Source organism: Trachurus trachurus (assembly GCF_905171665.1).
Source record: "Trachurus trachurus genome assembly, chromosome: 21".
NCBI classification, from domain to species: domain Eukaryota; kingdom Metazoa; phylum Chordata; class Actinopteri; order Carangiformes; family Carangidae; genus Trachurus; species Trachurus trachurus.
In genome coordinates this window covers 28,430,250-28,447,398 of record NC_139899.1, presented here as the reverse complement: position 1 = coordinate 28,447,398, position 17,149 = coordinate 28,430,250, and the positions used below count along the sequence as shown (strand labels likewise).

The following is a 17,149-nucleotide window of genomic DNA, read 5'->3' as shown; positions in this document are numbered from 1 at the left end:
TTGTCTCTGCTGTCCGAAGCGGATGCGGTGAAGTTGGCTTGTGGCCCACGTGGAGCTCGGTGATGCGGGCTTTAACGTAGACTAACGGAGGGGACAGGTGTATCAACATCTACTCATGCTCCACCCTCCGTCTGCACCCACACCTCAGCCCACAGTCAGCTGACGAGGACAGACGACTCATATAGCAATCAGCCTCTCGCTGTGTTTACATCCAAATCACCAAATCACAGCTCAGTTCAGTCAAAATTCGCAGAAATGAAAAGTTTCAATCTCGCCACATCAGTATTTTCATATTATAACAGATGACTGGAAGTTTCCTACTGGCGAAATTAACTAGTTAACCAACTACGGCAATCTTAAGCATCTACGAGGATGACAGGTGAATTGTTTGAGTCTTTTTCAACCAAACATGAGGAACATTTGATGTTTTCAGCTTCTGAAATTGGAGATTTGCTGTTTTTCTCTTCAAGAGACAAATTTGGTACTTTGAAGGCACCAGAGAAATGTTTTATCTAGGCTACCATATAGGTCATATTAGTCGGAAATTAATAGAGAATATATGTATTTAGAAACTTGAAGTCCTGTATGTCCTTATGTCTCATTGTTGCTGTGGTTCTGGTTATGGGGGAGGGTTACTGCACTTCTGATTGAGATGCAGTCTAAATTACTGATGTGTTGAAGATGTTATTTCCATTGCAGGAAACAGAATAGACCTGATCCTTGAGACTAGAAACGTTCAGAAATCTGTAAGTTAACTTTACCACAGCTCCTGTGACTGAACAGACAGACACTGAGTTGCTGTGATAGATTATATGACCAAACAAAAACCCATAGTTTCCAGTGCTGCTCTGTAATCAGCACAATCATTTATGTCCGATCCATTATTAGGAAAAAAAACAAACAAACCCAGATTAACAGAGTACAATTCAACCACTGGGCTTTCTGCAACTGTTTAACACAGTTTCAACACAAATTTAACATTATAGCTTTGATGATGGAGGATATGTTGCAAAACCTGCTTTAGTATCATCTAAGTTGTTTCTAATAAAGATTTAAGTCAATGCTATTTTATTCATAATTAAATTGATTATTTTAATATTTTCTAGTTTGACACGAGCAGTTTTGAAAAGCAATTACATATTTTTATCATTTGCACAATAGAGATTGTATGGCACATATTTGTCATTAATTGTATCATTTGATAATTTGTCTTTATCTCCCTTCAATTTTAGAAAATTAAACTGTGAATGAAACGTCTCAAAAACATGAAGCAGCATGAGCATCAAGGGAGTTTATTTTAGAGCATCACATTACAGGAAACATGAATTGAATTGTTGCATTTCAGATCTCCATGATCTTTCTGATGGAGCCCACGATGGATTTCAGAGCCCCCCACTCAGAGTGGTGCCGGTACTCCCCCTTCTCCAGCAGGTACTGCCGACCACAGAAGTTGGGATGTTCGTAGAAAACCCAGCAGCCCTCCAGGACCTTGCAGGACTGGACCTCTTGCCTGAGCCACTTCTCCTGAACCGACTTCATGTTGTCCGTCAGCTCCAGAGACTGACCGTCAAAGTTGGGCCGGTTGAAGAGCTTCAGCTTGCACGGTCCTTTAGCCTAAAAAACAAAAGAGCCATGCACAGAGTTGTGTTCAGTTTGATGCATGAGGATCACTATAGAGTCTAAAGGAGTGTTTACATTCACTAGGCCACTTACATTTTTGATGATCCTGCAGGAACGGACGCAGTCGTTGAAGCCCATCCAGTGGCGGTAGTCGTTGTACTCTCCTGGACCGATCACATACTGGTAGCCTGTGAAGTTGTTGCGTTCATACAGAACCCACCAGCCGCCCTCCACCTTGACCGAGTTGCATCGGCGAATGTAGCCGTGCAGGTCAGGAGAGTCCCCTTTGCAGTCGTAGGACTTCCCCTGGAAGTCCCGGTCCTCGAAAAACACAATCTGGAACAGAAACAGACACAAACAGAAGGTTTTATCTGCATCCACATTTACACATGTTCAAATCCTTGTTCACAAAACCTCTAAAGTCTTGCACTAGATTTAGAGAATAATTAGCTCCTGCAGCCACAAGGTAATGGAAAATCTCACCTTCTCCATGACTGGGGTTTAAAATGCTACACCCAGCGACCAGTGCAGAACTCTTTATACATGGCAGAAACAATACGGCCAATTCCATGTTTAGCAGTGCACGTAACAGTTATTACAATTCAAATTCATCTAGATTCTGCCCATTGTTCTTACTCACTGAATTGCTTTTCCACAAACAATAGTTGTTTGGCGTTGCCAAGTATCGAAACCTCAGTCACTGCTCAGTCCAAACTGATCTGAGCTGCTGCAGTAAATGTCTTTTGTTTGGTCAATTTCATGTAAAGCTTTTCTGTACACTATAAACACTAAGCTTTGTTTTATGTGTGGAAAGTGCCATGGAGATAAAGTTTTATAGTGTTATCTATGTAATTTCTGCACGTAAGCAGTGCACATGCATCCTTTACAATATTACTTCTGCATGAATTGAATATGCACCAACAGCATTTATTAAATTTGACAGAGAGTCGATAGTTTATTCACAACATGATATTAAACTGCAGTGGTGAAAAGTGAAGTTGCCATTTTCTATTCATATTCAGTTTCTTTAACCTTAAAAACAACTCAAATATTTTATGCACCAGAGGTGAGTCATGTTGATAGTGCAGAGTTGTCCTCTTTTTCTGTTGTTCCACAATCTGCAGTAACTACACAGTAAATACACAGTGGTATCTCTAAATACGCCACTTACAGTTTTTAAAAATAATGATGAACACAGTAAGTACAATGTGACCTGGTCTGTGAAGTATTTTAAGAAACAGTTTTGACCCTGCCCACAGAAATGAATAGTGATCCATCATTAAATACGTGCAGCACACTTATGTAGTATTTTGACAACCTTATCTGAATCTAATCTGTCTGAATGCTCCTGTTATTGTTTTGATGTTTTATATGAATCCTTACAAAAAAGTTCAGCATTGCCCTTTAGCTCCGATGTGTCCCAGGATGATTCGCTGTGATGAAAAGGCCTTTGCAAAAAGCTGTTCAACATTTTATAAATGAGGTATTAAATAGTTACAGAAAATGTTATCACAAACAATATTGCAATTAGTTGTGCTCAAAGGTTTTGTCAATATTGTGTGACATTAAACAGCGTGGAAGATAGAATAATAAGCTGCACTGTATCCCTGTAACCCTAAGTATTTCTACTTTCTACATTTTCATTTCACAGATGATAGTTTTTGATTTCCTTTTGATTAATAAAAATGACAAAAGACAAGTTTCTGTTGTGCGCATGTAATAACTTTACACATAAACCTGTTTTTCATGGCATATTGAAGTCTATATACTTGCCAAAACATGAAGTGTGAAGAATGTTTGTGGCTCATCAATGACAATACTGTATGTTCCGATTGAAATGTTATTTCTGTCTTATGTTGTCATTTACCTGTGAACTTGTAAAGCTCTTATGAACCTATTGTATAGTTTCTTATTACATGATACGTGTACCTGTCAGTGTTAAATCAGTCTGTCTTGAGATGTTTGTTGTGTTTAAGAACTTTACAGGTGGACACATGAAGACTGGTCGTCTTGCAACGTCATGGGAGAGAACACACAAAGCTTTGTTATGCGTCAGAAATTCTTTTATTCATTTGAGTGCAATGCTCAGGGTTCTGGGGAGAAGGACAAGATGCAAAATGGAAAAACATGTGAGAGACTGGTGGTGTTCTCAATCAAATCACTGGTTCTGTTCTGGAACTCCAATCTCCTTAAGGGCTTAAGGGCTAGAACTTTCTCACGATTCCGGAACTTTGATGCGTTTGAGTTTGTTGCCTTGGGGCTTTGGAACCTTGCGTTGGTTCTTTAGAATTCTAGAACATTAGTGGCATCTAAGTAACTCTTTTTGGGGGGGGTTATGGTTCTAGAACTCTTTAATCATGCGGAAAGATCCGACAGCAGGGGAGGTGGCGCCCCAGTCGGTGTAATTGGGGTATTCTCCACGTTCCAGGAAGTACTGGTGTCCCTGGTAGTTGGGCTGTTCGTAGAGGACCCACGCGCCGTCCATCACCACGCAGGAGTGAACCTCCCGGAACTTGAAGGCGTCGGAAAACGATGGGCAGTCTTCAATGCACTCCGTCGCTTGACCTCCGAAATCCCGCTTGTCGTAAAACCTGATCTTCCAAGACTTTCCGTACACCTTGGAATAGTCACATTAGAGAATTAAAATTGATGAAATCTCGTAGCTTTTTAGTATCTGCATCGTTTGACTTATTCGTAATTCCTCGTTTACTCTGAAATCACATCTACAAATGTGCTTCTTGGCTGTTTTCCTAGTTTCCTTCAATAATTGATGTGCATGGGCATGGGCATAAAGCACCCTGCTGCCAAATCATGAGCCTTTTATCTCTCCTTTTTGTCTGTTGGCCTTTGACTGATTACTGCTTGGTTGGTGCACTCTGTGGTATTTCACTGGAGCTGGGCTCTCTCTTGCACAAAATTAACCCATAAATGTTTTTAAATGATACTGTTGTATCCACTATTTCAGGTAATTTACTATGCAACCTCACTTCGTTTTTATATTTTAACCTTATCTTGATCTTGGTGTAGAACGTTAATTAACCTCGCTTAATGGCGCTAGTGCTTTCTAATAATAAGACAATCAGTGGTAAATGATGACTTTCAAAGGTATGTTACAAACAGCAACTACTGGTCATTGAGCTTACATTTTTGATACAGCGACATGACTTGATGCTATCACTGAATCCCATCCACTGCTGGTGATCAGGGTATTCCCCGGGACTCAGGACGTACTGGTGGCCAGTGAAGTTGGGGAGCTCGTATAGCACCCAGCAGCCACTTTCCACCTTAATGGAGTTGCAGCGATTGAAGTAAGAGCGCAGGTCAGCGCAGTCGGTGCTGCACTCGAAGCTTCCACCTTGGAAGTTCTTGTCCTCGAAAAATACAATCTGCATGAAAAGAAACAGAGACAAAAGCGAACTCTCAGTCCAGTACGAACAACAATAGCAGACTGTCATACCTTTAAAACGACCAGAAAGAGGACAGAGGACAGTTTAGATACATCACGACTGTCTGAAAGATGCTGAAGATATCATCTGCTCCTTACCTTCCCCATTGTAAATGATATTGCTTGCCTCCCACGCAGCTGCAGCTGTGTTGTGGTTTATATTGAAATGCAGAATGTGCAGACGAGGGAAAGCTATTGTCATCTAAATTAGGTTGATTTGCATATCAGCAAAATGGTTTGGTCAAGTTTGATTTCCCTTTGTCCACATGTGACGACCTCATATCAAATAAGTGCCAAAACTGAGATGTTAAACTTCTAAAAGCCAACTGTCATACTTAATGGTATTTGTGTGTGTTGCTTCCATTCAGTTCTGCTGTATGAAGGGACGGTTTATTAGTTATTTCTCAGTTGGAACAGGAAATTATTTGTTAAACTGTCTTAATTTAGCTTTTTTGTAAGTTGATCATCATCTCAACAGCAACAAGGAACGAGACAATCTTCAACTCTAGGACAATGGTTGGCAACAATAAATCTTAGACCTGTGATTTACATCATAGTCTTTGATGTCAATATTTCATATTCATAACTTGGTCTGGATACTTTCAGTATCCTGACTTTTGACAGGTATGTGTCTTGTTCTTGTTAGCAGTTCACCATGATGCTACTTTGCCCATGCGTTCTTGGGGGGAAAAAAGTGCACAATATGTTGCTATTACTTAATAAAAACTGTACTACATCCCTCATTGTGTGTCATGGCATTAAAACTCAACATCTTGTTGAACCCAATGGTCTCCAGGTGAAAACAGTGTGATACCTAATCACCTCTGAATCCCTATACCTGAACCACAGTTGATACAAGTCATTAATAAAAGACTAGAATAAAGCCAGGGTTGGCTCCAGCATGCATCATATCGCTCATATTTTAGTTGCTAACGTTTTGTTAAAACATCTGTCGAGAGTCTCATTACAGCTGCCATGCTTGAGTGTCACTGAAGACTCATTTGTGATAAGCAAATGGAGCTCAACACAAAGAATTAACAAACCTCAACGAAATCAGGGACTTACAGGAGCAGCTGATGTTCCTCTGTTTGTATATGTTTGGGACGTCATCGTCCACCTGTGGAGATTTAATGACTATAGTCACTAATGAAAAAATAGGGACTAATTACTACCACATGTAAGGTTGTCTAAAATGTATTAAGAAGCTTACTTTCACATTGTTCAGAAACACTGCACACAGAGGAGATTAAAGTATCACTGAGTCTATTTGAAATGTTGTGATCTGAAGAAAAATATTCCTCTGAATCTTAATGACCAGTTCTATTCTTTGTTATTGCATTGGTCATAACAGTAAATATAGTTTTTTCATGTTATACCTTGTTTTGTTTATATTATGAATCAGACATTCCAACCTGTAGTTGGTTTCATGCTGAGATAATAACACGAACTTGCTAATACTGATGCTAACACCAACAACTGAGTAGATAGATATTTGAAGAGGAAAACACAGGAGTAAATAATAAAAATCCAGGACTGCCGGATCCGCTTAGCTGCTTCAGTTTGAGGGTCCTGGTCTTGGTTCTGTTGGATCCCTGTCACACTGCCATGCTCCACTGGGACATCTGGACAGAACAGGACCAGGAGCTTTTGTTTCCCTTCTAGATACACGACTGAACAGAGTGAGTCTGTCAAGAACCAAACCAGAACATCACATTTACACTGAAATGATTGATGATTAATGTATCATTTATCTGCCACAATTCTGATAATCAACCAACAACTCATTGGTAAAAAAGTGTGAGAAGTACCTTTTTTCCCTGTTTTACAAGAGTACAAAGGCAAGGCAAGGCAAGGCAAGGCAATTTTATTTGTATAGCCCGTTTTTACAAACAGTTTGTCTCAAAGGGCTTTACATGGCATCGTAACAACATCCTCTGTCCTTAGACCCTCACATCGACTGAACAAACAGTTCATAATACATGTCTTTATTTTGGGGGGATGTTTAACCTTTTTTATTGGAGAGTACAGTGGAGGTTTGATAAGCCACAAGAAGGAGGAATGGGGAAATGTTGAGCACAGTTGGGAATTGAACCAGCAACCTTCTGCATGGGAGGCTGAGAGCATCCCCACTCACCCACCAGAGCGCCTCATCTCTGCAGTTCACTGGTTGTAAAAGTGAACAACCATATTTGCAGTGCAGGAAACGTTTTGTCTCTTTCTGACTTTCTAAAGACCAAACAATGATCTGATTTTAAAAAAAAAATTGAAAAAAAAATAAAGCTCACTGGCTGGTCAATCAATGATTTAACAAAATCACAGTATCAGACTTTTAGTTGAAACACTATTCTCTATTAGCTTCATCTATTTAACCGCTGTGGCTTCCAGAGCTGGTGGAATTAAAATAAACAGACACACTACTACTTCACTTTGATGAAAAATGACATTGCTTGACTTTAGGATAACAGCTCATAATAAGAGATCAGTGGACAGGAGGTCATTTAGGGCATTTTAACAGTGAAAATGTGGAGTATTCAATGAATAGACCTGTATTGTGCTTGTTCTTGAGACATGAATGGTCAAAGGATGATAAATCTAATCAGACAACCAGTTTAACAGGGATCAAACTCAGACTTTCCTTGTCCCCCCCCTCCCCTCCCCTCCCTCGGTCTGAGAAATGTTAAACCTACAGCTCAGTTCTTCTCCCTCCTCTCCCCGCCTTGTGTCTTCCGCCCATTTCCCCTCCTTTTGTTCTGGATCGTGATGGCACAGATGAAATTAACAGCGATCGCAGAGCTGCTTATTCATCAGCTTCCAGATAATTTGAATAACAAAACCGTGTTAGAGCGCGTATAAAGTATAAAAGCCGCCTGGCAGCCACAGGTTGTTGGACAGATTCCCACAAACACACAGATCATCAAACATGGGCAAGGTATGTAGAGAACAGACCAGAAAACAAGCACCTCACACCTCGACAGACACACACAGTGTAAACAGGAGGGAAACACAGAATACAAGAGGAAACACTCTAAGCTAACTAAAGTCTATTTAGAAATGGACAAATCAAGATTTTTTCTCCAACTCCGTACTCCGTTGTTTGTTTTTCTTCTCTACAGATCACCTTCTACGAGGACAGGAACTTCCAGGGTCGCTCCTATGAGTGCATGAGCGACTGCTCCGACATGTCCTCCTACCTGAGCAGGTGCCAGTCCTGCAGGGTTGAGAGCGGCTGCTTCATGGTCTACGACCGCCCCAACTACATGGGAAACCAGTACTTCCTGAGGAGGGGCGAGTACGCCGACTACAACTCTATGGGCATGAGCGACTCCATCCGGTCTTGCCGTTTGATTCCCCAGGTAAGCAAAAGAGTTTGAGACAACTGAGACGCCACATATAGATGTTGTTGTTATCAAAATAGTGAAGAAATGATTGCTTATTTCCAAAATATGTGGAGTTTAAAGGTATCTCAGCATCTCCTTTTTGTGTGTTTGCATCAACAGCACAGAGGTCAGTACAAGATGAGGATGTTTGAGAGAGAGAACTTCCAGGGCCAGAGCCACGAGCTGAACGAGGACTGCGACAACATCCAGGACCGCTACCGTATGAACGACTGCCAGTCCTGCAACGTGATGGACGGCCACTGGCTGATGTACGAGCAGCCCCACTACCGAGGCAGGATGATGTACCTGAGGCCCGGAGAGTACAGGAGCATGAGAGATGTGGGATACAGCGGCATGAAGCTCAGCTCTGTCAGGCGTATAATGGATTCCTGTTGAAGCAGAGTGCGAAAAATGTGCTGTCGAATAAAATGAAACTCAATCAAATCAAACGCCACCTTGTCGTCGTGTCGTCTTGTATCACACACAAGATTTTGCGGTTGTCGGTTTTTTTTAGATAAACTACATCACATTGATCCAGCACTGAGTGGCAGTGTTACAGCCTCTGTACCATTGAGCTGTAAGGATCCACACTGTACAAGAGCAGAGTCCTTTAGTTATCTATACAGGCTGTCACTCTTTCTACTGATAACAGGTTCAGTTTATTTCATGTCCCAAGGGGCAATTTGGGTTGCAGCTCATAGGATCACATAAAGGTAAAAACATAAAACACAGAAACATATAGTGACATGCAACATGCATCAGTATAAATAACAATATAAAAAACAATATAACCAATAACACATGATTTCCTCTATTAAAACATCACACTGTAGCTGGAGGTAAACACATCATCATGAAGGTTTAAAGCACCTACACAGATGACTTTCACTGCTATTCACACACATTAAAACAATTTAAAAAGAAATATCCAAACAATTGTGTGTAACACAACAATTTGAAAAAAAAAAAAAAAAAAAAAAAACAGCTGAAAAAAAATCCAAGTGCATTGATAAGTCGATGAACAACGTAAAGTGTCAGCTTCTTATACTGGGACTGAGTAATTGTGATTCACAAGCTGAATGATCTGAAACTGAACAATCATCCTGACAGATGACACTAAAAGTGTTTATGACAATATGAATGTGTTAGTGTCTGAAGCTCAGCTCCTTACAGGTGATCCAGTAAATAAGTGAATAAAAGGAATAAACAACTAGATCACTGAGTTTAGTTCAATCACAAACACATCATCAAATCATCACATGTCTTCTAAGGATCTGAGATTATCATTTGTTCAGTTAATCTACTGGATTAAACTGTGCACTCATGCATCTTAGATTTCAAGCTTTTTCAATACAAACTAATTCATCAGCTGTGCAACATGAAGTCCGACATACACAGAGGGTTAAACATCAGTTAACTGCTACTTATAAATACTTATACATTGAGTTTGGCCATTCAAATACATTAAGAGAAAGAAATTCACATTTCAGAGTCTCAGGGCGTATTCACACCAGGAAAGTCCGATAGTTCACTTGCTTTGGTGCGGACCAAATTATTTCTTACTTGGTGTGGTTTGTATTCACATTGCATTTATTTATTTTTTACAAATGGACCAACTGTAAATAAAATCACATGTGTCCCACAGTCGCCCAATGATTGGATCTTCCACGAAATGTACAATGGAGGTCATGAATGTGTTTCTTGCTGCCCTTTTAATTTGGTATTTCCAGTTGCACCTGTCCTGACTCCTGTGCTAATTTGTCACTTGGACAACTTCCTGACTGTACATCGTCAAGGACAAAGATGTGCAAGACGGCTACTAGGGATGTACACCGTTAACTGATAACAAGAACTTTGCCTTCAGTCATGTTTCGCAGAAAAAAATAACACAGGATTAGGCTGCTTCGCCTACAGTAGGCTATGTGCCCGTTATGCATCAGTCCCCGTGAAGGACGGTCAGACAACTAACACACAGATGTCTGCATGTGCATCAGAAGGATGGTGCGCTGAAAAAAAGAGGACGGCTGCACAGCTTTAGCAGCATGTGTGTATTATAACAGCAAGAATCAGTTAACGGTCATTAATCGAATAACAAGCTTCTGTTATCAGTTTAAAAAATATTAAGAATGTGCATCCATAACGTCTGAGGGTGCGTCCTCCAGCATCTGATAAATGTTTTCCTCTGACCAAATATCAAGGAGGCAGCGTGTCTCCTCTGTGCTCCATGTCGACCCAGGGCTCATTGTTGATAATTTCCACATTTTCTGACAACAACGGAAGCCTGTTGAATCCAAAAAGTCTCTTGGATTTTGCATTTGGTTCGAAAAAGGTTCGGACTGCATTCACACCATACACCAATCGCACCAGGGTTCCTTTCGGACTCTCTCGGTGTCAGGTTTATTTTCATATTATTTCTATTTTCCCTGATCATGTTTAAATTTGTGTAGCCTACAGTATCCTACAGTAGATAGTTGTAATAAATACAACATTGTATTGCTAAGTACTGCTGCCAATATACTTGGGGCATTGTTTATTTCACTGGGTAGAGCAGGCAACATACAGTATGCAGCGGCCCTGGTTAGATTCCACTAGCGGCCCTTTGCTGCATGTCATTCCCCCTCCCCTTTCCTGTCTCTCTGCAGCTATCCTAACAATTAAAAGCCACAATATACATATAAGAGGGCACTTGAAACTTAGTTACAAACCCAAACTTTACTTCTGAAATACGACTCAATGGAGGACATATTAAGATCTTTTACTTACAGGAGCTATTAGAAACGTCTTCAACACATCAACACATAGCTAGCATTAGCAATATAGCAACGGCTGATCACTTATCAGTCAAAAAAAGTGAGCTAAGCATCAAACCTCATTCCTTTACTCAACAAGAGCTGTGTGTCCAATTGCTATGACCGGCAAGCTAAACAGCTAGCCCCAGCCTAATGGGCCCTTCCCGCCATTTTCCGATGCCGAGTCAGTGTATTGTTTAGTCTTTCTTGAGGAAGTACCTCTGCTGCTGTACATAACCTTGTCTTGTATATGCAATGATGGCCTAAGCCCTAGCTAAGCCAAGTAGCCTAACTGCTGTAAATGCTAACATTAGTCTGTAAATGCAGCAAAACGTACAAATTGGTTCTTTTTTGTTAAAGTAACAATGTCAGATTGAGTTAAAATATGAATTGAAGTCCTTAAGGTAAACATAAACATAAGTAAAAGTATTATTACCATATATTTCTTTACATAAAATGGAATAACTCCATTTGTGCTTAAATATTTTACTTCTACTTGTAGCCTACTTTTTTTTTTTTTTTTTTTTTTTTTACATACTTTGCATTATTTCATATTAAAACTATTGCCAGTGAACAGCAGAATTCTCTTCGGTGACATGAAGTCAATGGTAAGACAAAGACGTGGACTGATGAGTAACCTGTGAATGCAACAAAGACCCAGCACTGACAGCACAAAGAGTCCCAGCTGATACACTCAGTGCTCTCACCCACCTGTACCCCATAGGAGAGCTGCTGCTGTTGGCACTGCCCCAGATGCATGCAGTCTGGAATAATAACCATTTACAGACCGATTTAACAAACATTATAGCCCTGTACGCAACGCTGCTGAGTAAGATTTTCAAAACAATGGCTCCATAGATCATTTAGCTATCATGATGGGTATAAATGTGACACACAGTTTGGCTTGGCAAAGTACGAGGGCAATCAGGCTTAGGATCAAACACCAAAATGGGCAGAGTAAGAGAACATTCATACGCTCAAATTTAATCTGATATATATGTTAAGTTTCCGAGCATGTGATAGGCCTATTTATGAAGGGGGGGATTTAAAAATGTATACTTGTTTGTTTCCAGATCATCTTCTACGAGGACAAGAACTTCCAGGGTCGCAGCTATGAGACCAGCAGCGACTGTGCTGAGCTGACCTCCTTCCTGAGCCGCTGCAACTCCTGCCGGGTGGAGAGCGGCTGCTTCATGGTCTACGAACGTCCAAACTACATGGGCCACCAGATGCTGGCGAGGAGGGGAGAGTACCCCGACAACCAGCGCCTGATGGGAATGAGCATGAGCGACTGCATCCGTTCCTGCCGCATGATCCCCATGGTATGAACGGTATCATTTATATAGATAGATAGATAGATAGATAGATAGATAGATAGATAGATAGATAGATAGATAGATAGATAGATAGATAGATAGATAGATAGATAGATAGATAGATAGATACATTTATTGTCTGCCCCAAAGGGTAGCAGAAATTTGTCTTTGACAGGGCTCATCACTTTACATACACTCAATAAAAACACAGTAAGGCAATAAAAACATTTGCAAAAAATAAAAAGCACAATAGCAGCAAGTCATTTTTTGGTTGTTTGTATATAAGGTCAAAGACAAAAAAAAGAAACCATTTTTGATTTGTTGAATAATTTTCTGTTTCCTTTCGTGTCTTTTTTTTTTTTTTTTTTTTTACAGCACAGAGGTCCCTTCAGGATGAAGATCTACGAGAGGGAGAACTTCGGCGGTCAGATGAATGAGGTGATGGACGACTGCGACTCCATCCAGGACCGTTACCGCATGAACGACTGCCAGTCCGCCAACGTGATGGACGGCCACTGGCTGATGTACGAGCAGCCCCACTACAGAGGCAGGATGATGTACCTGAGGCCCGGCGAGTACAGGAGCATGAGGGACATGGGCATGGGTCCCATGGACATGAGAATCGGATCCATCAAGCGCATCACGGAGTCCTGTTAGAATCAAATTAAAATGTAAAATCAATAAATACAAATGCATGTCAAACAAAGATATCGTCAATTTATCTTCTGTGTAAAAGATTCCAGGTGGACATTTTGGACACTACTTCAAAATAAAAGAAAATTTATCGACAAATTATCCACATCCAACTGTTTCCTTTTTATAATCATCACATAGTGAGGTTAAGGTTATTCTTATAATGATATATATATGATATGATAATGGAAGTTGTGACATATAGTTCATGAGTTTTCAGAGGTTTCCTGATGATACTTCAACAGATATAAAATACAATAAAGTTAATGATGCTGGGGAAATAAAGTCAGAAAAAGAAGAGGGAGTGGCCTAAAAAAAAAATACTGATCATGTTAATTAAGAGTCCTGAATCTAAATGTTGAATTGGGTTAATGAGGACTGTGGACAAAACAAACATACACCATACAAACACACAGGTGATAGTTTAATTTAATTTAATTCAGTTTATTTGATAGGGACAATGCAGGTTAACATAGTGACCCTTCCACTCGTTACAAACAAGTCAATGTGACTGATGTTCTGCATACAGAGATTATTTGAAGACACAGTTATTAAGTAGTAATAGATTCAGTTTTGTAGGAATGTCTTCACTCCGTTATATTCTTTATTAATATACAGCTAACACTGAAAAATAAGGACAAACTTCATAAATCCTTACTTTGGCAATTTCTTGTTCTCCACTTCCACTTCAAGTCCACAAGAACATCTCATGAGATTCTGGTATCACAATAACTTAAACTCATTGTTTCCACATAGGAGGGATTTGTATGTGATAATCTATGTAGTTCTTGGTATTGGGTCATAGATAGAGAAGGTGCACAGAATATTTGCAGTCACAAAAAGCACTGAAAAGAAAAATTAAAGAATAATAAACGTGTCAAATGTGAAAATCCAATTCAAGCACATCACTGTTAGTGTCTTAAATGCAACAATCAATAAATATCTACAACACAATGACGATGAACTGTTCATATTCTTCCCACTGACTTCTGATTAAAAAAACATCCAAAATAAGAATGAATAAGTTACAAGTTAAGTAACAATAAAGTTCACTTGTGTTAGTACCAGTGCTCATTAGAGAGATACAGGACATCAAGACGTTACTTTGACCTGTGTCCCAATGCAGAGCTAGACCACTGGAGTCTTTAGATGCACGCATGAACCAGTTAATGGTGGAATATTCGTCAATAACTGTGTGATTGGCTTTTATCTGTGTCCAGTAAAACGTAATAATAAACAATAAAAACTAAATTTAAACCTTTCTTTATTTCACTTTAATTTAATGTTAGGGGCTGGCTCAATGTCAATTTAAATTACTGTAAACTGATTTGATTTCACTAACTTTACCCAAACACAACCTTACGTAAAGCCAAGGTCAAAAGCAAAAACAGATGTAACCCTACATATGGTATTAACATTATTTTTTACGTAATCCTAATCATGTGTAGGCCTAATAATAAACTCTATGTGATTATGAAATGATGTGGCCTTGCAATCACAGATGTGTGGATTAATTTATCTAATAACTTGCTGTGACATGTGGGTTATCTTAAATGAAGTTACTGATATTATATTTATTGTATTAGAAAGAAGTATACATTTCAAATCTAAAGAAATTAAAATGCATTTTCTACATCCATCATATTTTTTATGTCAAATAAATTTATATTGAATCATATTTCGAATAAAATCTCCTATCATTTAGTTACTGAATTATCCCATACACTGTGTGGGACAGGATATTACAGTTAGAAGCTTCTCTTTATTTTCTTTATGTTGGATAACAATGTACAGCAGCAGCAATAGCAGCATGTACAGTACATGCATTTCCACCAGAGTGGTATAGTGTTAGATAATAACCCTTTAGAGCCCTGACTGCTCAGTAGGCTTCTATTACATGTTGCTGAGTCACGAGTTTTGCACAATAGAAGCCCCACATACGTTTTTCACATTGAGCGCATATAAAAGTAACGGTTACCACCGACAGAGATTCACAGCAGCCACAGCTCAGTCCTGAGTACCAACCAAACAGTCACCATGACCATGGGCAAGGTAGGAACTGGGAACCATCCATCCAAAAAAAATAATTAAACAAAAAAGTCCAACTCAATTTCAAATTATTGATTAATTCTTGATTAATTAATTATCACTCTTTGTGATTTCAGATCATCTTCTACGAGGACAGGAACTTCCAGGGTCGTCACTATGAGACCAGCAGCGACTGTCCCGAGCTGACCTCCTTCCTGAGCAGGTGCCACTCCTGCAGGGTTGAGAGCGGCTGCTTCATGGTCTACGACCGCCCCAACTACATGGGAAACCAGTACTTCATGAGGAGGGGCGAGTACGCCGACTACATGAGCATGATGGGAATGTCTGACTGCATCAGGTCTTGCCGTCATATCCCCATGGTAAGATCTTGCTTCTTCTTCCTCTTCTGGATCTTGTCTTTGGACTGTTCTCTCTTCTCTCTTCTGGTTTTCTGACCTTTCAAACTTTTTTTGTCCCTCTACAGCACAGAGGTCAGTACAGGATGAAGATCTACGAGAGGGAGAACTTCGGCGGTCAGACAAACGAGCTGAACGAGGACTGCGACAACATCCAGGACCGTTACCGCATGAACGACTGCGGCTCCTGCAACGTGATGGACGGCCACTGGCTGATGTACGAGCAGCCCCACTACAGAGGCAAGATGATGTACCTGAGGCCCGGCGAGTACAGGAGCTTCAGGGACATGGGCATGAGCGGCACCAGGTTCATGAGCATGAGGCGCATCATGGATTCCTGCCACTAAACTCTGCATACTGCTTTTTAAATAAAAAAGTACAATTTGTAAAATTTGTTTCAAGAGTCTTATCTTGTGTTTCCAGTTTAAAGTCCCCCTCCCGCGCCCCTTTTTGGTTATTTTAAAGGGGACATATTATGCTCATTTTTGCTTCTTGACTTGCTACCTTGATGTCTAAAAGTAATGTTAGTGACATGCTTTGGTCAGAAAAACCAAAAGATTGAGCACAGCTGGGTTCTCTACACACCAGTTTCACAGCCCTGCTCAAAATGGTCGGTTTAGAAGCTTCGCTCTGGTAGCTGAGGTAACCATGGTAACCATGGGAGCGAGGGCTTGAATATTCACATCACCCGGCTTGTGATGTAATATAAGCCGGGTGAAATTAAAACGGCTTGTTTAGAGACACATTTTCTGACTATGGCAGTTTACAAAATGTTGACGTAATTGTCAAAACTTACGTTTAAGGGGTGAGGAGGCACTCTGGATACGCAAATACACATACTAAAGCAATGAAAAAGTGAGTTTTGCATAATATGCCCCCTTTAAAACATTCTCTGTGGTCTTTAAATTGTGATTATTAAGTGTTTAGCCTATTTATTTTATTTTATTATTATTTTTTAAGTATATTTTTTGGGCATTTATGCCTTTATAGATGGTACAGTTGAGACAGACAGGAAACGGGAAGGCAGAGAGAGGGGGGATGACATGCAGCAAATGGCGCCCGACGCGGGGCTCGAACCGGGGCCGACCACAGCGAGGACTGTGCCTCTATACATGGGGCACCCGCTCTAACCACTACGCCACGCGACGGCCCTATTTTTTATTATTTATACTATTTAGTTTTAGCATTATTTAGTGTTTAGTTCTTGTTGCTGTCTTTCTTATGTGTGTACAAGTGAGCGCATAAACCGGAGTCAAATTCCTTGTATGTCTGTACATACTTGGCAAATAAATCTGATTCTGATTCTGATTCTGATTATTAAGTGTTTAGCCAAAATCACAAAACCTGTGCCGTTTCCCAGGGCTCTCCTTCTGCACAGCACCAGCAGCTCATTAGCAATGCACCTCTGAAGGCTGGGCGGAGACTGCACTGCTCTGCACTGCTCTGCACTCTCCCAGCCAACCCC

At 40.2% G+C, this 17,149-nt stretch overlaps 4 protein-coding genes across 4 annotated transcripts; 2 read left to right on the top strand and 2 right to left on the bottom strand.

Annotated features, from left to right (window-relative positions):
- Nucleotides 1–1,341: 1,341 nt before the first annotated feature.
- crygs4 (crystallin, gamma S4) lies at nucleotides 1,342–2,112 on the bottom strand (the record flags this gene model as incomplete). Its single annotated transcript, XM_083996044.1, has 3 exons — nucleotides 1,342–1,614; nucleotides 1,714–1,956; nucleotides 2,104–2,112. The coding sequence occupies 3 exons, from the start codon at nucleotides 2,110–2,112 to the stop codon at nucleotides 1,342–1,344; spliced, it is 525 nt and encodes a 174-aa protein (XP_083852170.1).
- Nucleotides 2,113–3,961: 1,849 nt separating this feature from the next.
- LOC311004096 (gamma-crystallin M2-like) lies at nucleotides 3,962–5,173 on the bottom strand (the record flags this gene model as incomplete). Its single annotated transcript, XM_083996043.1, has 3 exons — nucleotides 3,962–4,237; nucleotides 4,764–5,006; nucleotides 5,165–5,173. 3 exons carry the CDS (start codon nucleotides 5,171–5,173, stop codon nucleotides 3,962–3,964), a joined length of 528 nt encoding a protein of 175 aa, XP_083852169.1.
- A 2,812-nt stretch (nucleotides 5,174–7,985) lies between these two features.
- LOC311004816 (gamma-crystallin M3-like) lies at nucleotides 7,986–13,204 on the top strand (the record flags this gene model as incomplete). Its single annotated transcript, XM_083996985.1, has 4 exons — nucleotides 7,986–7,994; nucleotides 8,179–8,418; nucleotides 12,305–12,553; nucleotides 12,923–13,204. The coding sequence occupies 4 exons, from the start codon at nucleotides 7,986–7,988 to the stop codon at nucleotides 13,202–13,204; spliced, it is 780 nt and encodes a 259-aa protein (XP_083853111.1).
- A 2,073-nt stretch (nucleotides 13,205–15,277) lies between these two features.
- Nucleotides 15,278–16,031, top strand: LOC311004817 (gamma-crystallin M3-like; the record flags this gene model as incomplete). Its single annotated transcript, XM_083996986.1, has 3 exons — nucleotides 15,278–15,292; nucleotides 15,406–15,648; nucleotides 15,753–16,031. 3 exons carry the CDS (start codon nucleotides 15,278–15,280, stop codon nucleotides 16,029–16,031), a joined length of 537 nt encoding a protein of 178 aa, XP_083853112.1.
- Between the last annotated feature and the right edge of the window lie 1,118 nt (nucleotides 16,032–17,149).